This window comes from Elephas maximus, chromosome 20 (assembly GCF_024166365.1).
Source record: "Elephas maximus indicus isolate mEleMax1 chromosome 20, mEleMax1 primary haplotype, whole genome shotgun sequence".
Lineage (NCBI taxonomy): Eukaryota > Metazoa > Chordata > Mammalia > Proboscidea > Elephantidae > Elephas > Elephas maximus.
The window spans coordinates 34,920,771-34,945,264 of NC_064838.1; the positions used below are offsets into that span (position 1 = coordinate 34,920,771).

Genomic DNA, 24,494 nt, shown 5'->3' on the forward strand with positions numbered 1-24,494 from the left:
TGACAGAGCTCGCTGGCTTTTGCTTGCTCTGGATTCTGCATCTGGCTCATCGTCATCCAACCTCTAGTTCTTGGGAGTTGAGCCAGCACTCTGATTATTGCCTGCATATCTTGGGATTTGTTGGCCTTCACAGCCTGTGAACCAGCAGCCTGCCATCTTACCTGCCAATCCTAGATTTGTCAGCCTCTGCAGCCTGTGAGTTAGCAGGCTGCCATCTGACTTGCTATCTTGGGTTCATCAGCCCCTGCAGCTACATGAGTCAGGAGAAGCCTCCTGCCTGACACCCAACCCATGGACTTGGGACCTGCCAGCCTCTACAACTGTGTGAGTCATTTCTTTGAGATAAATCTCTCTTTACATATATACATATACACACACGCTTCATTTGTTTTACTTCTCTAGAGAACACAGCTTAAGACAATGGCAGATATAGCTGTTGGCAGAAGGCTCTTAAGGACCCACAGAGGCAACACTTTGACAGGTAAAGAAGAGAAAACAGGATGGTTTAATTAGTAGAGTCAAGAGTTATTTGTTCTTGATTACAGAGCTCAACATGCAAATTACATTCACCTCTTGGTACAGACATGGCACCCTGACACTTTCCTCGGACATTTAATCTAGGCAGATTATTCCTGGGCAACACTTATTTGCCTGTCAGCAAATGCCCTCTCTCCCTTCTCACAATGATATATAGACCCTTTCTTATCCAGAACAACTGGGAAATGAGGTCTTTAGTTCAACTGGGTAGCATATACAGTATAGAACCATTAATTTTTCAGTGGATTTGATGTATTTTGAACTCTAGATCAAGACCTTGCATTACCTGACCCATCTGTGATGATCCCAACGGCACTTGAGAATCTGGCAGTGTCTCAGGGTCACTGATTTTTACTGTGCAGTATTAAGAGATATAGAAGGTTTGGTAAGTCTGTCCTGGCCCTGGGTATTTACTCTGAAAAGAGTTTATTTGAATATAGTTTTGACATATTTGCTCTCTGTCATTCTGTAGACTCAAGATGAACAACACAGGGAGACTCATTTTGTTCATCCATAGTTTCTAAGTTTTTGGTAATGAAAATGTATTTTTTGGAAAGAAAGTTATAAAAATACTAACACAAAAAATTAAAGGTAAAAACTCAGGGTGTTTGGATCCCAAAAGAACAGGAGTTTACTGTGGTTAGAATTCAGGCTGAATGCACAGAGTCATTACTCATAATTGACAATGCTTTTTTCAAAGACTGAGTTTTTGCTAAGTTTTTATGTTATATTATCACTAGCTTGAGTTTTCCCCGTTTCTCAGGCTTTCATTACTGGAGTCACCAGAAGGAAAATTGAAAACATTTTTTAAATAGCTCTCTCCCTATAAGTCACACAGCACATGCTCCTCATTTCCTCTAGTTTCAAACACAAAGGGGAACCTGGCTCAGACAAGAATGATCCTTGCTGCACGCCCGCCAGCTCATGCACCCTCCTTTTTATTCTGAGAGGCCCCGGCTCAAACAAAAGTTACAAGGTTAAGCACTATTCCGAGTTCCCGACACAGTTAATCCCTGCTTGCTCTTCAGAAGATAGAGGTCTGTAATTCTTTTTTGAACATGCCTTCAAAGTGGAGGTCTTTGGCCATGAGCTCCTCTTCAACATCATCAAGTGCCCACTGGTGATCTGTCAGCTCCAAAGCTTCCCACTCTGTCTGCAAAGGAAGAGGACACCAGGGCCAAGGAGAGGAGGGTTTGTTACCAACAGCACAGCTGACCCTTAGCGAGCACCTACTCTGGGCCAGGAGCTGGGTTAAACCCTTTACATGTACCAACTCATTTAATCCTAGGAGGTAAGTGCTGCCCCCGCACCCCAGGGGGGCATATATAGATAAGGAGACTAAGGCTAAGAGACATCAAATAATTTGAGGCCACCGAATTAGTAACCAGGAGAAATGGGATTTAAATTTAGGCCTGTCTGACTCCAAAGCCCCAGTGCTTAACCTATACAATACACTGCCAATACACTGCCTCTCACTTGTCAGGTCATGCTCATGAAAAACCTGCTTTGTGTCCATCACTGGCTTAGGTGCTGGGAATACAGGTAGGAGACACTACCCTTGAGCGATGTACAAGAGACAAATTAGTGCTTTGTGATTCTGAGCCCTTTCATCAAGGGACTCAGCATCTGGTTAAGTTATGAGGGGTCAAAGATGCTTTGACACAAATGGTCAGGCATATATCTTCAAGGGGGTAAAAGAACATTTCTTCTCACCTCATGCCCATATAATGGCATTTCATTATAGTTTGGGAGAGTCCACTAATTTGTTATTCTTCATGATTTCATCACTATAAGAATCTGAGAGCATGCACTATAAAACTGTTTTGCCATATAATCATTTGCATGTAAGCTATTAATATGTGGAGCAAAAATAAATATGTGTAAGTTTCCAAAAAATTACATTTCTCAAATATTCTATTAGTGCTGAGTTCTTTGGCCTTGAATTATTATTTTTTAATGCTCATGAGGTTTTTTTTTCCAAGATATATTTCACATACCATGAAATTCATCCTTTTAAAGTGTGCAATTCAGTGGATTTTAATACATTCATAAAGTTGTGCAACCGTCCCCACTACCTAATTTCAGAACACTTTCATCACCACAAAAAGAAACTCTGTACCGAATAGCACACTCCCTGTTCTCCCTCACCCAGCGCCTGGCAACTATTACTTTACTTTCTGTCTCTGTGGATTTGCTTACCCTGGACATATCATATAACTGGAATTATGTAATATGTGGTCTTTAGTGACCGGCTTGTTAGCATGTTTTCAAGTTCGTCAGGGAGTGTCAGTACTTCACTCTTTTTTACAGCTGAATAATATTAAATTGTATATATATGCCAAAATATCCCATTTTGTTGATCCATTCATCTGTTGATGGACACGTGGGTTGTTTCCGCTTTTTGACTATTAGGAATAGTGCTAAGCACATTCATGTACAGATTTTTCTGTGGTTGTATGTTTTCAGTTCTCTTGGGTATATACCTAGGAATAGAATTGCAGGGCCATATGGTAAATCTACGTTCAACTTTTTGAGAAACAGCTAAAAACTGTTTTCCAAAGTGGTTGCACCATTTTACATTTCCACCAACAACGTACAGGGGTTCCAGGCTTGCCAACACCTGTCACTGTCCATCCTTTGGATTATAACAATAATAAACACGATTGTTGCTGCCGAATCAATTCCAATACACGGCAAACCCATGTGTTAGTGCTGAACTGCTCCTTAGGGTCTTCTTGGCTGTAATCTTTATGGAAATAGTTCACTAGGCCTTTCTTCCACGGAGCCACGGGGTGAGTCTGAGCTGACAACCTTTAGGTTAACAGCTGATTGCAAACTACTTAGACCACCCAGGCTCCAATCTAGCCATCCTAGTGGGGGTAAAGTGGTATCTCATTGAGGTTCTGATGTGCATTTCCCTAATGACTAATGACGCGGAGCATCCTTTCATGTGCTGATTGGCCATGTGTGTATGTTCTTTGGAAAAATGTCTACTCAAAATCTTCATCCATTTTTTAACTCTTGTCATTTTATTGTTGAGTTTTAAGAATTTTTTATATTCTGAATACTAGACCCTTACCAGATGTGTGACTTGTAAATACTTTCCCCCATTTTGTGGGTGTTTTCACTTTCTTAACAGTGTGTCCTTTGAAGCACAGAAGTTCTTCATTTTTGACAAAGTTCCACTTATTTATATATTTTTTGCTGTTTATGCTTTTGATTTTATATGTAAAAAATCATTACCTAATCCAAGGTCATGAAGATTTATGACTATGTTTTTTCTTCTAAGAGTCTTATAGTTTTAATTTTTATATTTAGGTCTTTGACCCATTTTAACTTATTTTTTGTACGTGGTGTGAGGTGGGTACCCAACTTCACTGTTTTGCACATGGAGATCCAGTTGTCCCAGCACCATTTGTTGAAAAGGTGATTCTTTTTCCATTGAATTGTCCTGGCACCCTTATCAAAAATCAGGTGACCATAAATCATATATTTTACTTCTGGACTCTCAATACTATTCCACTGATCTGTATGTCTATCCTTACGTCAATACCATAGTGTTCATTACTATAGCTTTGTAGTAAGTGAGCCCAACTTGGTTCTTTTTCACAATTGTTTTGGCTATTCTAGGATCCTTGCAATTCTATATGAACTTTAGGGTCAGCTCGTGAATTTCTACAAGAAAGGCAGCTGGAATTTTGGTAGGGATTGCATTGAATATATAGATAAATTTGAGCAGTTTTGCCATCTTAACAATACTAAGTTTTCCAATCCATGAACATGGATGGCTTTCATTTATTTAGGTCTTCTTTAATTTCTTTCAATGATGTCTGGTAGTTTTCAGTATACAAGTCTTATACCTCTTTTAATTTACTCCTAAATATTTTGTTTGACATTGATTATGTTAATTATATGTACAGCCATCACCTGTATCCACTGCCAATTTTTTCACCACCATTAACAGATACTCAATGTTTCCTAAACAAAGATTCCACCTTCAGTGTCTCTCCCATCCCCAGTAACCACTAATAAAATTTGGTCTCTATACATTTGCCTATTCTAGATATTTCATACATGTGGGATCATACAGTATTTGTCTTTTTGTGACTGACTTACTTCACTCAGCATAATGTTCCAAGTATTTTATTCTTTTTGATACTACTGCGAATGAAATTGTTTTCTTAATTTCATTTTTGGATTCTTCACTGCTAAGTGTGTGGGACTACAATTGATTTTTCTATGTTGGTCTGTATCCTGCAATCTTGTTAAACTCATTTATTAGCTCTAATAGTATTTTTGTGGATTCCTTAGGATTTGCTATATACAAAATCATGTAATCTGCAAAGAGAGATAGTTTTACTTCTTCCTTTCCAATCTGGATGACTTTTATTTCTTTTTCTTGTCTAACGGCCCTGGCTAGGACACCTAGTACAAGGTTGAATAGAAGTGGTGAGAGTGGATATCCTTGTCTTGTTCCTGGTATTAGGAGGAAAGCTGTCAGTTTTTCATCACTAAACATGATGTTAGCTGTGGGTTTTTCACAGATGCCCTTTATCACGCTGAGGAAGTTCCCTTCTATTTCTAGTTTGCTGGATTTTTTTTTTTTTTTATAATTTTTATTGTGCTTTAAGTGAAAGTTTACAAAACAAGTCAGTCTCTCACATAAAAACTTATATACACCTTGCTACATACTCCCAATTACTCTCCCCCTAATGATACAGCCCGCTCTCTCCCTTCACCCTCTCTTTTCGAGTCCATTTTGCCAGCTTCTAACCCCCTCTACCCTCTCATCTCCCCTCCATGCAGGAGATGCCAACATAGTCTCAAGCATCCACCTGATCCAAAAAGCTCACTCCTCACCAGCATCCCTCTCCAATCCACAGTCCAGTCCAATCCATGTCTGAAGAGTTGGCTTCGGGAATGGTTCCTGTCCTGGGCCAACAGAAGGTCTGGGGGCCATGACCACTGAGGTCCTTTCAGCCTCAGTCAGACCATTAAGTCTGGTCTTTTTATGAGAATTTGGGGTCTGCATCCCACTGCTCTCCTGCTCCCTCAGGGGTTCTCTGTTGTGTTCCCTGTCAGGGGAGTCATCGGTTGTAGCCGAGCACCATCTAGTTCTTCTGGTCTCAGGATGATGTAGTCTCTGGTTCATGCGGCCCTTTCTGTCTCCTGGGCTCGTAATCGCCTTGTGTCCTTGGTGTTCTTCATTCTCCTTTGATCCAGGTAGGCTGAGACCAATTGATGCATCTTAGATGGCTGCTTGCTAATGTTTAAGACCCCAGACACCACTCTTCAAAGTGGGATACAGAATGTTTTCTTAATAGATTTTATTATGTCAATTGACTTAGATGTTCCCTGAAATCATGGTCCCCAAAGCCCTGCCCTTGCTACACTGGCCTTCAAAGCATTCAGTTTATTCAGGAAACTTCTTTGCTTTTGGTTTAGTCCAGTTGTGCTGACCTCCCTGTACTGTGTGTTGTCTTTCCCTTCAACCAAAATAGTTCTTATCTACCAACTAATTAGTGAATACCCCCTCTCACCCATCTTCCTCTCGTAACCACAAAAGAATGTTTTCTTCTCAGTTTAAACTATTTCTCAAGTTCTTATAATAGTGGTCTTATACAATATTTGTCCTTTTGCAACTAATTTCACTCAGCATAATGCCTTCCAGGTTCCCCCATGTTATGAAATGTTTCACAGATTCATCACTGTTCTTTATCGATGTGTAGTATTCTACTGTGTGAATATACCATATTTATTTATCCATTCATCTGTTGATGGGCACCTTGGTTGCTTCCATGTTTTTACTATTGTAAACAGTGCTGTTCGTTTAAAGGCTCTTATTTTTCTAGGATATATTCCAAGGAGTGGGATTGCTGGATTGTATGGTAGTTCTATTTCTAGCTTTTTAAGGAAGCACCAAATCGATTTCCAAAGTGGCTATACCATTTTACATTCCCACCAGCAGTGTAGAAGTGTTCCAATCTCTCCACAGCTTCTCCAACATTTATTATTTTGTGTTTTTTGGATTAATGCCAGCCTTGTTGGCGTGAGATGAAATCTCATTGTAGTTTTGATCTGCATTTCCTTAACGGCTAATGATTGTGAACATTTCCTCATGTATCTGTTAGCTACCTGAATGTCTTCTTTAGTGAAGTATCTCTTCATATCTTTTGCCCATTTTTTAGTAGGGTTATTTGTCTTTTTGTAGTTGAGTTTTTATAGTATCATGTGGATTTTAGAGACCAGATGCTGATCGGAAATGTCATAGCTAAAAACTTTTTCCCAGTCTGTAGGTAGTCTTCTTACTCTTTTGGCGAAGTCTTTGGATGAGCATAGGTACTCGATTTTTAGGCGCTCCCACTTATCTAGTTTTTCTTCTGCATTCTTCATAATGTTTTGTATACTGTTTATGCCATGTATTAGGGTTCCTAACATTGTCCCTATTTTTTCTTCCATGATCCTTATCGTTTTAGATTTTATATTTAAGACCTTGATCCATTTTGAGCTCGTTTTTGTGCATGGAGTGAGGTATGGGTCTTGTTTCATTTTTTTTGCAGATGGATATCCAGTTATACCAGCACCATTTGTTAAAAAGACTGTCCTTCCCCCATTTAACTATTTTGGGGCCTTTGTCAAATATCAGCTGCTCATACGTGGATGGATTTATGTCTGGATTCTCAATTCTGTTCCGTTGGTCTATGTATCTGTTGTCATACCAGTACCAGGCTGTTTTGACTACTGTGGCGGTATAATTGGTTCTAAAATCAGGTAAAGTAAGGCCTCCCACTTTGTTCTTGTTTTTCAGTAATGCCTTATTTAGCTGGGGCCTCTTTCCCTTTTGCTAGATGCTTTAATCATGAACATTTAAGTGAGATTTTGCTGTATAAAAAATTATGCTGGGTTTTACAAATCCTAGAAACTCTGATGGCGTAGTGGTTAAGCACTACAGCTGCTAACCAAGCGGATGGCAGTTCAAATCCACCAGGCGCTCTTTAGAAACTCTAAGGGGCAGTTCTACTCTGTCCTATAGGGTCGCTATGAGTTGGAATCAACTTGATGGCAACAAATTTGGTTTCGTTTTTTGGTTTACATACACTTCATGAAATGGCTCTAAGTATTGCTTTTTTTTTTTTAAATGCAATTCATATCTAATGTCTGCAGGATCAAAAAGGTTAAAAAATATTCCAAATGTTTCCCTGGTGCCTCTCATTGGACTGTTTTTACAGCTTCATTTACAGTGTGGATTAAATTTGGGTAAGCATTTAGAAATCAGGAGAAGTACCAAGGTATTTTAGCTTACTTAATAGAGGATTCTGTCAGAGGAAAAAGAGACATACAAGTTAAAATATATTTGTGCAAAATTTAAATCCATATGAACTCGTTCAGGGAACCCTCTGGTGATACTTTTCAGAATCTGCATTTAAGCTCTGGAGGGAGAACCGAGTGTACCTTGAAAGCCTTGTTGGTGTCTGCGGGCATGGCCATGGCTGCTCCAGTCATTTGTTCCTGCATCATTCGCGACTGATCAGCAGCTGCAGTATAAGACACTCGTACGTAAGGAAAAACTCTAACCAGGGATGTAAAAGACCTATACAAAGAAAACTATAAAACGCTACTGCAAGAAACAAAAAGAGATCTACAAAAATGGAAAAACATATCACATTCACAGATAAGGAGACTCAACGCTGCGAAAATGTCAATTTTACCCAAAGCAATCTACAAATACAATGCAATCCCAATCCAAATACCATTCTTTGAAGAGACAGAAAACTAATCATTAATTTTATATGAAGAGGAACGAAGCCCTGAATAAGTAAAGCACTACTGAAGAAGAAGAATAAAGTAGGAGGATTCACACTACCTGACCTCACAGCCATTAAATAAGACAGCCAGGATTGGTAGGGCAGGAACTCTGGACTAGCTGTGTCCTTTGCCCCTTTCTTTGTTCAGTTTTAGCTCCCTTCTTCTCCATTCTGGGGTGAGGGCCTATGGCATGTTCAAGCATTGAACAGCCTCACCAACATGAGGGGGCATTTTCCATCTAGTCAATGAACTCACTGACCAAGCTAGGCCTTCTTTCAGTTTTAGGTCCTTGGCTTACAATGCTGGTGCTACACCTCCCACATGAGGAAGTCAGACTTTGCGGAACCAAATATTGTCCCTGTGACTGCCAGGGAGAATTAAGGCCTTTGGATTGATCCCTGGAATTTTTAAGGCTCTTTCAGGATACCTCAGAAAGAATTAAGAATGAGTTTAAGGAACAAGGCATTGTACCTGACTATGCTAACAAACAGCAAAACCTATGTGATTTTTTTGGCCCCAATATGGATGACTGATCTATCGAGGAGAGCAGGTGGTATTTGCTAATTAAACCTGACATGCTTCTTACCATTATCTTGGCCCAGAATCAGAGAGTAAATGCTCCGAAGTCCAAATACATTAAGGAAGTACCAGGATGCAGAACTCACCCTAGCAAAGCAAGAGTGAAAACAGTGGAGGTAGTTAATTCAGAAATTAATATAGTTCACACTTTTTTATCACCCCAAATTGTTTAGCATATATAAAGAAATCACCTGGGATAGGCTTTATTTATCCAAGGCACCCTGCCCCCATAAAATAACTATGTTTTTGCATATAATACAAACTAAAAGGAGTATGCGAAATGATGCATGAAAGGAAAGAACCCACACTTCATTTCAATACTTGGGCCACACAACAGCAGACGAATATTCTGGTTACTCCGCCAGGTTGCAAGTAATTAACCCATCCGTACATAAAGTTGCTAATCCTTATATAACCCTCCAGCTGACTATACACTCAGGTTCAGTTCCCCTTTGTCCACCTGAGCAGATTCTGAGACTGGTCCAGATGGTGAGATATAAAAACTCCTCTCTAGCTCACAAAATTTCTGTTCCACCCCAAGAGGCTGGAAGGTGGAAGTATAATAGAAACAAGCTACCTGCATAAAGTACAGCTTTTCTCTTCTAGTGGAATGGTCCATAGCCACAACTCTTCCAGGATCTGGCCTGGCCTGTGCCTCTCACACACCAGGTTCTGCTTGAACCAGGTGAGTCAAGATTACTACCAGTGTCCCCCACCCCCATCTTCCTCCTCTTGTTTGGCTCCCTTTTTATGGCAGTCCTTAGGAAGCCTCAGATAAAACAGTCTGGAGAGACCACATGAAGAAATGCTACTAGGTTCCAGATACTGTAACAGTGTTTTCTAAGACTAGGTTTTATTACCCAGCTGTAAAGAACAGAGTGGTAAGTAAGATGTTAAGTGCTAAGTTTGGACAGACTATGTGTTCAAATCTCAATTCTTCCACTCACTTCATAGGGCCTCTTAATGATAAAACAAGATAATGCATGGAAAACATCTAGCACAGTGACTGGTGCCAATGAAAATAACAAACGTTATTATTAGCAATAATGTATTTTGTTAAGACTAATAAAAACATCCACTCCCACCAGCTCTGGGGTACTGCTAAAAGGTTTGCCTTGCTTTATTTTTTAATTTTTTGGGGTTGACACAACCACCCCTGCACTGCTAAGCCCCAAGATGCTAGAAAAAGGAGGCTGACACATTCTCTCCTTTTGCAAAAGCACTGAATCATGTAAAAGTTTCCATAATCCACCCACGGCATTTTGAGTGGGATTTCGATAAAAAAGAAAGAAAAAACTCCCCCAGTCAAGTGTGAAAATTGGAAATCTTTCTCTTAAGAGACATGGTTCAGATTTTGGTTTGCATTTTTATTAAATAAAAGAAAGCTCTTACCAGGATGCATCTAATGTGAGTAGTTCGATTCCTTGCTGGAGCATAGGCTTAAAACGGAGGGTCAGTGGAAATGGGACCTTGGCTACGGAGGAGAAAGAACAAGTTCACAACCTCTCCCAGCTTTTTTATTTTTAGAACTGTCTAAGTGTGAATGCACATATTCTCTCCCTATGGAGGTGGGAGCTCTGTGCCACACAGCTTTTGGAAAATGATTTTCACAGGGATGTTTGTGACAATTTTTAGGGGAAAAAAAAGTCAAAACGTCACTCTGCTAAAGTTTCTGTGAATAAGACCAGCTGCTCTACTGCTGAGGTGGCGGGGCCTCAAACTGAACTGTGATCTAAAATCTGGAAAAAACTTGCACTCATCTGTCAAACCCTAAGTGGAATATATATACACAAAGAATGATAGTACTAAGAAACCAAAGTGATTAAAATTGAACCAAATAAACTTATAAACAAATAAACAAACTCACTCCAACACCTGGCAAATGAAGTCAAAGCCAAAACGAGCTTCCCTTTATCCTACTCAGCAAAATACCATGTTAGTTTCGGACACAAACTATCAAGTCGCTTGTTTGAGTTCCCACTAGTAAAAAAGCACCCACACTTCTTTTTTAAATGACGAACTACACATACTTTGCCATACATTTTAAGGTTTAATAAAAACTTTTTAAAAATTGGAGAAAAAAAGACAGCATCCATACCATGAGCTTAGGATTAGTTTGGGAGAAACCAAAAACCAAACCCATTGCCACTGAGTGGATTTTGACTCATAGTGACCCTACAGGACAGGGTAGAACTGCCCCATAGGGTTTCTAAGCAGTGGCTGGTAGATCTGAACTGTGACCTTTCTGGTCAGCAGACAAGCTTTAACCACTACGCCACGGGGGCTCCAGTTTGGGAGAACCGTAACATCGTAACATATTTTTTCTGTTGTTGTTCAAAGAATGTTCTGTTTCTACTACAGCCCATAAGACCCATGATGCTATTGTCTCAGAAGTACTTCGCTTTCTCTGGAGAGGGACATAGGAAAGGGGCAGATGAGGTTTGCTGGGTCTGGAACTTACTTGTGACAAAGCCTGAGAATGTCATGTTGATCCACCCACCGATCAGAATCATAGGAAGGACATTTGTTACATTCCCTTTCATCATGTCTGTAAGCATAGTAGGATCTAAGACAAAAACACAAGAGACAACTGGATTTTACCTAGGTTGGCAGGGATTTCCTCTCAGTTTTTTTTTAATTTTATTTGGCCATTAAAGCAACACAAGTTCATTGTGAAAAACTCAGACCACATAGGAAGGTATGATGTAGACTGCTGCACTGAGCCGACTCTAAACATTAGCTATTTGTTGTATATCCTTCCATTTTTCTATATATTCACAAAAAAGGATACTAAGCTTACTATTCTGCTTCTTGATTTTTTAAAAATTACTATATTGCAGATGGTATTTCCACGTTGGTATAACAGCTATCTCTCATTCTTCTCAGTGCCTGCATAGGATTCCACTGGGTGGTCACATCATTAATTTTTGGGTGAACCTACAGGTTGTTTCCAACATTTTTTTTTTTTTGCCAATAAGCAATGCTGCCAAGAACTACCCTGTACACAAATTTCTGCATGCTTATGTGTTTCTCTAAGAGAAATTCCTAGAGGTAGGGCCCTTGGACCAGGCCCCATTCTTTGGCCCTCCCACCAATAGTGAGGGGCCTAACTTCCCATGACCTGCCAATACCAGCTTTGGCCAATCACTTCTGCCTTTGCCAATTTAACAGGCTAAAAAAGGTGTCTTGCTTTAATTTGAATTCCATGAATTATTACAGAGTTGAGGTATCTTTTCACATACTTATTCGTCTTTTGTTTCTTGCTGGTTTCTAAAAGACATGCTAACATTAACTTTAGTACCTTCTAAAAGGTTTAAAATAGCTGGTGATCTCACCCAAAGAAATGAGGGCTGAAAAGGATGGCCCACATGGAATAACAACCTATTTTGCTTTTATTTAAAGGTGCTGTATTTTTCACACAACTGGGATCAGTGGAATTAAGAAATCTGTTGGAACACACATTGTACATTAGGCCAAGCAGTATGTGTGATAAAGAAATGGCTGGTCTCGGGAGGAGTGAGGTCCTTGCCATTCAAGCAGAAGCTAGGTGGCCACCTGTCAGGAACAGGATTAGGAGCTGGGTGGGAGCTGGGACCAGCATGCTCTTCTACCTGCGCTCCACAGAGCCCCAGGTCCTGAGGAGGAGCAAAGGGAAGAGACCCAGGCCATGGCTCTGGCTTCCCACCCCTTCACCAGAGAGCTCCCTTTTTACCTACCTCTTATACTGGGGTTCCCAGAAAATTTATTTGAAAAAGAGAACTCCACATCCATAGATCCCTGTACTAGATGATTTCTAAAGTTCCTTAGATTAATGTCTTTTACAATTTAATATTTAGATAAAATAACACCCCTTTGGCCCCTCCCAAAAAACAACCAGTGTTTGCAATGTTCCTCAGAGATAAAAAAAAGGGAATAAACGTACCAGTCATAGGAGAAGGTGGTACTACCTTCCTTTTAGTTTTTTTGAAAAATCCATCCTCTGGGTTGTTGAAGTAGTATTTTCGTGTCAAGAAGGACTAGTGGAAAAAAAATCTTTTTAAGTCTTGGAAGTGTGGTACAGCAGATTGTCAAATGATTCCCCAGAGGTTCAGTCAGAAGGCCCTTGGAATATGCCGTTACACTCAGAACTGGCAGCCTACTCAGCGGCTGAGGGACACGTTAGCTGAGTCACATTTACAAACAATTTCCCAAGAAGGGCAAGGTCACAATGACAGCAAACACCACTAGTTCATGGTTTAATTAGTGAGCTGCCAATCTCCAGGCTTCCCCAAAGAGTCCCCTTATAAAACATTCAGATATCTACTGCCCTCAACAGTGAATCGTGGAGCTGTTAATAAAAGATAAATGAGTACCTGTTTGGGAATGTATTTTCCATTTTCTCTTAGGACTCTGCTTCGAATTAGGACTTGACTGAAAAATACAACCAAGACAATGAGATTTTTAAAAAGTGAAACACTAGAAGAAAATAAGAGAATTACGTAGAAGACCTATTTAAACACAAGAGAGGGCCTATTTGGCAACAGCCCTGTGTGGAAACTTTTCAAAATACAAGTACCCTTCAAACCAATACAAGGTATTTAAATCCAACAATCAGGTTTTCTAAAGAGTATTTTTCAGAAGTGGCTGTGTTTTTAAATAAGGATTTCTGAGGAAGGTATGTTTGGGACATTACACTCGGCTTTTTCTTACTTTGTTAAGAAGGAACTTTCTCTGAGTGAAAACGGTAGCTGGAGACTGCTTAGAAGATTTGGGGGTGGGAGGGGAACTGAAGAGTAAGAACAAAAGAAGGAACTTTTAAAAACCCACAGAGAAAACAGTACATTTCTTGAAGGGGTTGTTATCTGACAGACAACTAACAGAAAATTCTACCTAGGATTCAGATGTTAGTAAGCTCTCAATAAGCATTTATTGAGTAAATGAAATGATCTGGTGATATCTGAAGAACATAATCAATCATTGAAAACAACAAAGTGTTATAAAACAGGTAAGTACTGCTTAGACACAAATATTGAACAGAACGGAGATCAAAATACTAATTTTTTCAAAAAAAGAAAGAACTTCTGTTTCCTGAATAAACTGAATGGTTCGAAGGCCAGCGGAGCAGGGGCAGGGGTTTGGAGACCATGGCTTCAGGGGACATCTAAGTCAATTGGCATAATAAAATCTATTCAGAAAACGTTCTGCAGCCCACTTTGGAGAGTGGCGTCTGGGGTCTTAAACGCTAACAAGCAGCCATCTAAGATGCTTCAATTGGTCTCAACCCACTTGGAGCAAAGGAGAATGAAGAACACCAAAGACACAAGGTAATTACAAGCCCAAGAGACAGAAAGGGCCACATGAACCAGAGACTACATCATCCTGAGACCAGAAGAACTAGATGGTGCCCAGCTACAACTGATGACTGCCCTGACAGGGAACACAACAGAGAACCCCCGAGGGAGCAGGAAAGCAGCGGGATGCAGAACCCAAATTCTCATAAAAAGACCAGACTTAATGGTCTGACTGAGACTAGAAGGACCCGGGAGGTTACGGTCCCCAGACCTTCTGTCAGCGCAAGACAGGAACCATTCCCAAAGCCAACTCTTCAGATAGGGAATGGACTGGACTATGGGATAGAAAATGATACTGGTGAGGAGTAAGGTTCTTGGATCAAGTACACCCATGAGACTGTGCGGGTGACTCCTGTCTGGAGGGGAGATGAGAGGGCAGAAGGGGTCAGAAGCTGGCCGAATGGACACAAGGAGAGAAAGTGGAGGGAAGGGGTGTGCTGTGTCATTAGGGGGAGAGCAATCAGGAGTATATAGCAAGGCGTGCATAAATTTTTGTATGAGACTGACTTGATTTGTAAATTTTCACTTAAAGCACAATAAAAATTAAAGAAAAAAAATACTAATTTTTTCTAGGTTTTCAAGAGTTGTTTTAAGGGGGAAAAAGACCCCAAAACTTTAATGGAAATCTTTCTTGAAAAGTGAAACAAGAAATTGTAGACAGAAATAAACACAACTGTTTCACTTTCCCTCTCTGTGTTCCTCAGTGCGAAGCACCTGCTCTAAGCAGTCAGTACCCATAGGCCGCCTTGTCACTCAAAGCATATTCTAGCTTCTCCAGATACTGGGAATGCTCTAGTGCCCCTCTCTGTTACAAGTTCTGCCCCACTGTGACTAACACCTTCTTCCAGCTCTACCTCCTCCATGAAGCCCTCCCTGATGCCTGGGACCTTCATGGAATTCTTTTCAGTCTTCCTCCTCCTGCCCTGCTGTATTGTACAGTTGAGTGCAATGTCAATGAGCAGTAATATTTTGAAAGGAATCTTTTTTCTGAGCAGTAGGTCTCAACAGTGGGCTTATAATATTCAGTAAACCATGTTGTAAACAGATGTGCTGTCATCCAGCCTTCGTTTTTGCATTTATAGAGCACAGGCAGAGTTAAAAAAAAAAAAAAAAAAAAAAAAAAAAAAAAAACACAGGCAGAGTAGATTTAGCATAATTCTTAAGGGCCCTAGGATTTTCAGAAAGGTAAATTAGCATTGGTTTCAACTTAGAGTCACCAGCTGCATTAGCCCCTAACAAGGCAGTCAGCCTGTCCTCTGAAGCATTGAAACCCCAGGCATTGGCTTCTGCTCTCTAGCTATGAAAGCCCTAGACTGCATCTTTTTCCAATATAAGGCTGCTCTGTCTACAGTGAAAATCTGTTGTTTAGTGTAGCTACCTTCATCAAATATCTTAGCTAGATCAATTGGTCTCAACCTACCCGGAGCAAAGAAGAAAGAAGACCACCAAAGACACAAGGTAATTATGAGCCCAAGAGACAGAAAGGGCCACATGAACCAGAGACTACATCATCCTGAGACCAGAAGAACTAGATAGTGCCCAGCTATAACCGATGACTGTCCTGACAGGGAATACAACAGAGAACCCCTTAGGGAGCAGGAGAGCAGTGGTATGTAGACTCCAAATTCTCGTAAAAAGACCAGACTTAATGGTCTGACTGATACTAGAAGGACCTCGGAGGTCATGGTCCCCAGACTTCCTGTTAGACCAAGACAGGAACCATTCCCAAAGCCAACTCTTCAGACAGGGATTGGACTGGACAACGGGATAGAAAATGATGCTGGTGAAGAGTGAGCTTCTTGGATCAAGTAGACACATGAGACGATGTGGGCAGCTCCTGTCTGGAGGGGAGAGGAGAGGGCAGAGGGGGTCAGAAGCTGGCCGAATGGGCACGAAAATAGAGAGAGTGGAGGGAAGGAGCATGCTGTCTCCTTAGGGGGAGAGCAACTAGGAGTATACAGCAAAGTGTATGTGAACTTTTTGTATGAGAGTCTGACTTGATTCATAAACTTTCACTTAAAGCACAATAAAAATTAAAAAAAAAATCTTAGCCGGATCTTCTGGGTAACTTGCTGTAGTTTCTACCTCAGCCCCTGCTACTTCACCTTGCACTTCTGTTATGGAGATGGCTTTATTTCTTAAACCTCATGGACCAACCTCTGCTGGCTTCCAACTTTTCTTCTGCAGCTTCCTCACCTCTCTCAGCCTTCACAGAACTGCAGAGAGTTAGAGCTTTGCTCTGGATTACAGTTTGGCCTCAGGGATTGATCTCCTATCCAGACCATGAAAACTTTCTCCACATCAGCAATAAGGCTGTTTTGCTTACTTACTATTTGAATATTCACTGGAGTAGCACTTTTAATTTCCTTCAAGAACTTTTCTCCTTTGCATTCACAACGTGGCTGTTTGGTGCAACGGGCCTAGCTTTCGGTCTATCTCGACTTTCAACGTGCCTTCCTCACTAAGCTTAATCATTTCCAGCTTTTGATTTAAAGTGAGAGACATGCAACTTTTCCTTTCACTTGAACACTCAGAGGCCATTGTAGGGTTATTAATTGGCCTAATTTCAATGTTGTCATGTTCCAGGGAACAGGGAGGCCAACAAGAGGGAAAGAGATGGGGGAACAGCCTGTCGGTGTAGCAGTCAGAAGACACACACATTTATCAGTTCAGTTTGCCAGTCTTGTATGGGCGTGGTTTGTGGCGCCCCAAAACAATTACAATAGTAATATCACAGATCACCATAACAGATATAGTAATAATGAAAAAGTTTGAAATATTATGAGAATTATCAAAATGTGACACAGAGACATGAACGGAGTACATGCCATTGGAAAAATGGTGCCAATAGACTTGCTTGATGCACGATTGCCGCCACTTTCAATTTGTAAAAAATGCAGTATCTCTGAAGCGCAACAAAGCGAAGCACAATAAAGTGAGGTATGCCTGTATTATATGCTAAGATAAACATTTGACTGATGTTAGATATGAACCGTACCTAACTGTCCCAACTTACATACAAATTTGACTTAAAGACATTTAGAAACACAACTCACTCATAATCCGCAAACTGCCCATATAGTAAACATTTTCTTAAGCTGTGATTCGTAACTGCATTCTCTGAAGTCTGAAAATTCTACAAGAAATTTTAAATTCTGTTTTCACTTCCACATACATCTAAAACAAGTCCTTTACTAGTTACAAAAATAAAGCTTCTCTTTTGCAGTGGAAATTTGCAAGTGATAGTTTCTTAGGCTAAAACTTTAGCTTCTAAAGGCAGAATTTCTCAAACTAGAGCTCCATCTTCTTGGATCTGTAACTGTTTTCCCTTCTAAGAGGCCAATGTATCTTTCAAGTTCGAAACCACTTTTTATATACATTCTATTCCCCACTGTGGTCTAATATATTTATTTTTCGTTTTTGGCTTAATAAATTTTAGAAACATTTCAGTCAGTTTGGAAGCAGTAAAAACTCAATAATTTAAGAATCTTAATGTCCCATTTTGTGATCATTCATGCTAATGGAAATGTATACCGTATTTAGAGGAATATTTTGCAACTAAAAAATATGCCTTGGACTTAGACAAACTTAGAAGTAACTGCAGGCACATAACTGAATTCAAATGACCTGGTTGAGGAAAAGCCACACCATGTCAGAGCTCACAGGTTCTAAGGATATCATGTGATCCCACCACCTTTTTTTCTTAAAAGGGATGGGGAAATTGTGATGGAGACGTGGAGGTTTATCTAATGCAGTGGTTCTCCATGGGGGCAGTACTGCCCTCTTGTGGACCTTATGGGGATCTGTAGTACTTTTTTTGATTGTCAAAATGATGGAAAGGGACTCATGTAACCGTCATTTGTTAGGGTAAGAGCTCAGGAAGTCCCTCAATGCTGGGGACGGTCATGCAATACAAGAACTGTGCCATGTTCTGCACTACTTTTGGATGTTCCACCAAACTGTTTTTTAATAATCTGAACCTCAAACCCAATTCCGTTTTATTATTTTTTTCATTGTGCTTTAGGTGAAAGTCTACTGTTCAAGTTAGTTTCTCATATAAAAATTTGTACACACCTTGTTATGTGACCCTAGGTGCTCTCCCTATAATGTGACAGCACACTCCTCCCCTCCACCCCGGGTTTCCCACGTCCGTTCAACTAGCTCCTGTCCCTTTTTGCCTTCTCTTCTCGCCTCCGGACAGGAGCTGCCCATTTAGTCTCGTTTTTTTTTTTTTAGAAGCACTCTCTCCACGAGTATCATTTTTATGTCTTATAGTCCAGTCTATTTTTATCTTTGTCTGAAGAGCTGGCTTCAGGAATGGTTTCAGTTCTGGGCTAAAAGAGTCCGGAGGCCATGTCTTCTGGGGTCCCTCCAGTTTCATTCAGACCATTAAGCCTGGTCTTTTTACTAGAATTTGAGTCCTGTACCCCATTTTTCTCCTGCTCCATCAGGGACTCTCTGCTGTATTTATTTATTTTTTGCATGGTTTTTATATTACTTAATTTCCAGGTATACAAACACTGAGTAAATATACAGAAAATTGCAGTTCGTTTTCTTCAGGACTTTATCAATAGTAGTTCACCACTTAGGAAAATCACATCCACGAGAGAATTGCCTTCTGTGATATTTAAGTAGCTAACACATCTGTATAAGCCTACAATTGAACTCATCCCAATTTTGGTGATTTTGTATCTAGACACACGCATCTGACTTCTGCATACCTTCTAGGAGAGTTGTGCACAAGCACTTATGAAATGTAAATTATCTTATCATAGATTACTTTCCTTTTATTTCTCCTGAAGGTTACAGCTAGAGCATTTTAATTATTGCTATTTTTGTTTGTTATGGTATGTAGATTGTACTGTCAATTTCATGTGGGGTTAGAAAATGAAGCTTTGGGTATGGTATAATTCAGAACCATTGCTCTAAAATCACATAGTGGACTAAGGGAAGACAATTGTTGCACAGAATCTATGAGAACAGGAATTGCGGTTAAGAGGGTTTAACTTGGGAGTGAGACTGACCTGGGTTCAAGTAGAGATTACTCTGGGAAGGCTATTTAACTTCTCTGGGCTTTCTTTTGTTAAACTGCAAAAACGGGGTTAGGTTTATTTACCTCACTGTGTTACTGTGAGGATGAAATGAGAACAATTTATTGGAGTCAATAAATGCTGAATGTCCGAGCTCTTTCTACTTTGTGTCCTTCTACAGCCTTCCATTTTGTGATGAACAGACTTCTTAAGGTTAGCTCCAGGGAGCTGGCTCTGATCTGCTCTGAAACTGATGCCACAGAAAAATAATCAAAGTGGCTGCTATAGTGTAAGGGAAAGAGACTTGGACTTGGGAACCAGGAGACTTGGGTTCAAGTCCTGAATGTCACCATGTGTGGCCACAGGATAGTCACAGAACCTTCTTAAACCTAGGTTTCTATAGAGTGACAGACTAGTACCTACCTCGAAGAATTCCTATGAGTTTTAAATAAGTTAATGAATATAAGGGCTTATCATAGTGCCTGGCATAGAGTAAGTGCTTAATCAGTGTTTGCTATTCTTAATCTTCTCAGCATAATTGGGGTGGTAGGGTATACTGAAAATAATAAAGCAGTGCTTCTCAAACATCCATGGTTAAGATCTTTGTCTTATTCACCTACCACTTGTATTATTATTTATTTAATATTTTTTAATATCAATTCTTTTTCTACTTATGTAACTTTTCAAAGGAATCTTTAAATTACCAGCAAATGGAAAACGAGTATTACTTTTACGAATAGAGTGTAACTATTAAAATACAATAAAAACAAAATCATATTATTAAATTTTTCCTAGATAATGTTGCTTGTAGAAAGTTCTGAGCCTGAGGCTTGCTCTCTTTGCTAAGATGGGAAATTTAAAAAATCAAATAGCCAAACCTATTGCCATCAAGTTGATTCCGACTCATAGTGACCCTCCGGGACAGAGTAGAACTGCCCTTACAGGATTTCCAAGGCTGCAAATCTTTACGGAAGCAAACTGTCACATCTTTTTCCCATGGAGCAGCTGGTGGCTTTGAACTGCTGACCTTTCACTTAGCAGCCACCAGGGCTCCTTCTAATAAGTGACAAGGAGGCATTAAAAACGTAGTAGCAACTACCTGAGAGTCTCTGTTACAGATTGAACTGTGCCTGCCCCCCACATATGTTGAAGTCCTAACCTCTGGTACCTGTGAATGGGACCTTATGTGGAAATAGGGTATTTGAGGATGTTAGCATTAACATGAGGTGGGCCCATCAGAGTGGTGTCCTTACAAAAGAGAAGAGGCACAGACAGAGGAAAATGCCCATGTGAAGATATACATACACACCAAAGGACATCTGGGGCTACCAGAAGCTCTGAGAGACAAAAAACGATCTTACCCTGGAACGTTTGGAGAGAACATGACCCTACTGACACCCAGAATTCAGACTTTTAGCCTCCAGAACTGTGAGATAATAAATTTCTGTTGTTTTAGGTCACCTGCTTTGTGGGACTTTGTTACGGCAGCCTTAGGACTTAGGAAACTAATACAGGTTCTTTGAAAAGGTCAGAAAGATTGACTGAAAATTGTTATTTACTTTAACATGGGGGGGGGCACGTATCTATGTACCATCTAAAATCATCTCAAATTACCTGTCTGCAGATAAAATACTGTAATGAAATATGTGAGGAGGAAACTGCCTCCACTCCAGGAGATGAAATGACAATTACTATCCGCAATTACTAGTACTATGGCAGTTTTATAGTTCGCAAAGTGTTTTGTTACTTAGCATCTCAACTGATCATTACGGTAGTTTGGTAAAACGGAGATAATCATATTAAGTGGATGTTACAAAGACTAAAAGAAGTATCGCACCTGGCACTCAGTAGGCACTCATCCCAACCAAATTGTAAGCCTGGGTAATTTATAGATAATCCGTTGGCAACTAGCCTAACAATATTATGAGCAACAATTTTTTTTTTTGGAGCACTGATTTTTTTGATACGTCCCAGCCCCTGTGCCAAAGTCTTTACAGACATCATCTAATTTAATCCCTATGCCAGCTCTATGAGTGAGGTACTGTTACCCCATTTTACAAATGACGAAGGTTAAACACAGAGCGGTAACTCGGCCGGGATAACCCAGTCAGTGGGGGCGCGAAGTGAGCCCGGCCAAACTGACATAACTCCCAGCACTTTTTGCCCAAGGTCACGGGAGTGTGAGGTCGGCCGCGGAGGGGAGGGCGCTGACCTGTCGGACACTTGTTCTTGGGTGAGCTTCTTGTCGCTCTGCAGCAGGATTGACACGTAGTGACGGATCATGCCCACAAAAAAAGTGATGATAACAATGGGCAGGACCACCCAGAGGCGGATGTTAGAGTCGAGCAGTAGCTCCGGCCCCGCCATCTTCACTGAGAGGCGGCCCCAGGCCGAGAGTCGCCGGACTTGTCCTCCCCCGGGAGCGGAGTTTCCTCTCCGGGTTCACCTCTAGGCCTTCTCACGCCACTCAGCCTGGCTGGCCCGGGATTCGGCGACGTCCTCGGACCTCGCGCTATTCCCGGCCTGCCTCCCGGCCGCCCACTTCCGGCGCAGACTTGTGACGTACCCGGGGTGGCGGGGTTCTATGTCGTCAGAGGGGCGGCTCGGCGGGAAAGTCGAGCGCTAAAGGCGGTGACGGCTGCCGGCGGGTGAGTGGAGCTGCGGTCGTGATCTCTCCAGGCCCCGCGCCCTTGCGTCTTGGTGTGTAGTCTCAGGCTGAATCCAGCATTTCCCTCTGGGTCTCCGCGTCCCGAACCTCGGCATTGTTAAACTGTCCTATCTTTGGATAATCTCTTCAGATACCTCCCTGGGCCGTTAAAATGATGAAATGAGAAGGGCTTTTCCCCCCAGCCCCTTCCCAGCTGACCTGACCCCATCTACTCGCCTTTTAGGCTTCCCTGGAAGCGAGACAGTATAAGCAGACAGGTTAAGCGTGTGTGCCCTCAAGTCAGATTGTCCTGACTTACCATGTGTAACTTTTGAGCCTTAGTTTTTCCATCTGTAAAATGGCTGATGATTGTGAGGATTAAACAAGACAACGGATTTTTAAGAAGCTTACAACAGTGCCTGACGCATTGCAAATATTAACTATTATTGAAAGACATAATCAAGAGTAAGTATACATGTTGCCGTGGAGTTGATTCCGACTAAGAGGTGGTGGTTAAAAGTGCAGATACTAGAATTAGACTGCCCGATAGAGTCCTGGCTTTGCCATTGAATAGGATAATAATGGTGCCTGCCTCAAAAAACTTCGTGAGGAATAAATTATTAAGTATAAAGCACTTAACAGTTCATGCTGCATAGTAAATGCTCAGTAGATGTTAGCTGTTAGTATTTTACCTTCCCTGCCAGCCATTCTCATTTGGTGAATAGTCTCAGATATTTTCTTTGTACCAGGTACTATGCTGGGCACTGATACTGAAATGACTGAGACTTGGTTCCTGCCTCAAGGAGCCCCACAGTCTAGTGTGATGCGTTAAGAGCCTTAACATATACGCCAGGGAGCAGGAAGGCTGGGGTAGCAAACTCGCTCAGGGGTGTTGTTATTGTCTCTGGTTGCTGCTGAGTTGGCCCTGTTGATGGCAACCCCACACAAAACAGAACAAAATGCCACCCAGTCCTGTGCCATCCCCATGATCAGTTGTGATCCATTGGATTTTTATTGGCTGATTTTTGGAAGTAGATCACCAGGCTTTTTTGTTGTTGTTGTTTATCTTAGCCTGTCTTAGTCTGGAAGCTCTGCTCAAACCTGTTCAGAATCATAGCAGCATGAATGCCTCCACCGACATCAGTGGTGGCTGTGCATGAGGTACATTGGCCAAGAATCGAACCCGGGTCTCCTGCATAAAGGGCAAGAATTCTAGTACCACCACTCCCTTCCTCTTAGGGATACCAAAAAAACCAAACCAGTTGTCACAGAGTTGATTCTGACTCATAGTGACCCTATAGGACAGAGTAAAACTGCCTTATAGGGTTTCCAAGGAGCAGCTGGTGGATTCCAACTGCTGACCTTTTAGTTAGCAGTGATAGCACTGAACCACTGGATAGGGGGAAGATTTTTCAAGGAAGATGACATTTGACAGAGTAGGCGTTTCCAGGCAGATAAAAGCATTTCAGGTGAAAAGAATAGCTTGGGCACAGGTGCAGAAAGGCCAGGAAGGCTCTGGCTTATAAGATAGACTAGAAGGCCCTGCGGTTTAGGCCTTCTCCTACCTCTGCAGTCTCATTTCTAACTCTACAAGCACCTTCCTATTTAAGCATGAGTTTATTTATGACTGTTCTCATCATACCTGCTCTACTGGCTAACTCCTATTTCTACCCTCAGGTCACTGCTTAAAAATCACTTTCTCAGGAGGATTATCCCTGAGAAATTGTCTCTACTTTTCTTCATTACTCTTCCCCTAACTAAATTCCTTTGTATAAACCTTCATAGCATTCCTTAATGAGAAAAAAAACCAAACCCATTGCCATTAAGTCGATTCCAACTCATAGTGACCCTATAGGACAGAGTAGAACTGCCCCATAGCGTTTCCAAGGAGTGGCTTGTGGGTTTGAACTGTCCACCTTTTGGTTAGCAGCTGAACACTTAACCACTGCACCACCAGGACTCCTCTTGGTAACCCTTACTAAACAGTAAATTCATGAGGGCAGGGATCATGTCTGTCTTGTTCATAGCCCTAGCATCTAGCTCACTCCCTAACATACAGTACTGAACCAATGTGCTAAAGGAGAGGTAGATTAGGGCTAGATGATGAAGGATCTTAAATGTCAGATAGAGAACTATGGGTTTTATCCTTCAGCAACAGGGAAGTGGTCTGGGTAAAGGGGCAATTAGGTAAACAAGTCTTGAAAGCAAGGGAGTATTAACCAGATATAGGAGTTGAAATTTTCTTAGCACCTGGATTTAGGTAGCATTAATATAAAAAGTAGAACCCCTCAGGTTTGGGATAGAGCAGTTTTCTATACCTTTAACTTCTCAGAATTTATCCCATTTCTAGAAGGTAACTTCTGTTCTCTGATTTTGCTTTAGGAAGTAATTTGACTGCAGAAGACTGGTTGAAATGGTTTCCAAAAGAAGACTGTCAAAATCTGAAGAAGATAAAGAGAGCCTGACAGAAGATGCTTCCAGTTAAGTGTCTAGTCGTTTGTTACTTTATTTTTTGTAGCAAATGTGTGGGGCACTTAAAGAGGTTTAATGTTCCCAATTTCAAGT

The 24,494-nt window shown here is 41.0% G+C and overlaps 2 protein-coding genes across 5 annotated transcripts in view; one reads left to right on the plus strand and one right to left on the minus strand.

The window, feature by feature from the left end:
• Positions 1–484: 484 nt before the first annotated feature.
• EMC3 (ER membrane protein complex subunit 3) lies at positions 485–21,838 on the minus strand. The gene is made up of 8 exons (XM_049862630.1): positions 21,495–21,838; positions 13,275–13,332; positions 12,845–12,938; positions 11,384–11,488; positions 10,315–10,396; positions 8,930–9,009; positions 7,990–8,072; positions 485–1,690 (listed from the first exon to the last, which is right to left on the minus strand). Exons 1-8 carry the CDS (start codon positions 21,647–21,649, stop codon positions 1,562–1,564), a joined length of 786 nt encoding a protein of 261 aa, XP_049718587.1. The 5' UTR covers positions 21,650–21,838; the 3' UTR covers positions 485–1,561.
• A 41-nt stretch (positions 21,839–21,879) lies between these two features.
• Positions 21,880–24,494, plus strand: part of FANCD2 (FA complementation group D2) — a 53,962-nt gene continuing 51,347 nt past the window's right edge. For 2 of the 4 annotated variants that reach the window (XM_049862968.1, XM_049862971.1), the window contains exons 1-2: positions 21,903–21,982; positions 24,312–24,409. In XM_049862968.1, the coding sequence (XP_049718925.1) occupies positions 24,343–24,409 (67 nt within the window). In that variant the 5' untranslated portion in view covers positions 21,903–21,982; positions 24,312–24,342. Of the gene's footprint in view, positions 21,983–22,271; positions 22,395–24,311; positions 24,410–24,494 lie in introns of all 4 variants that reach the window. The other 2 variants (XM_049862969.1, XM_049862970.1) reach the window with 2 other exon arrangements.

What these genes read in the sequence shown, in the direction of transcription:
- EMC3 (XM_049862630.1), bottom strand. Translation starts at nt 21,649, where the DNA reads ATGGCGGGGCCGGAGCTACTGCTCGACTCTAACATCCGCCTCTGGGTG. An exon ending in ACCACCTTCTCCTATGACTG is followed by an intron (nt 11,489 to 12,844) that starts GTACGTTTATTC and finishes TTTTTGTCTTAG; the next exon opens with ATCCTACTATGCTTACAGAC. An exon ending in ATTCTCAGGCTTTGTCACAA is followed by an intron (nt 10,397 to 11,383) that starts GTAAGTTCCAGA and finishes TCTCCTCCGTAG; the next exon opens with CCAAGGTCCCATTTCCACTG.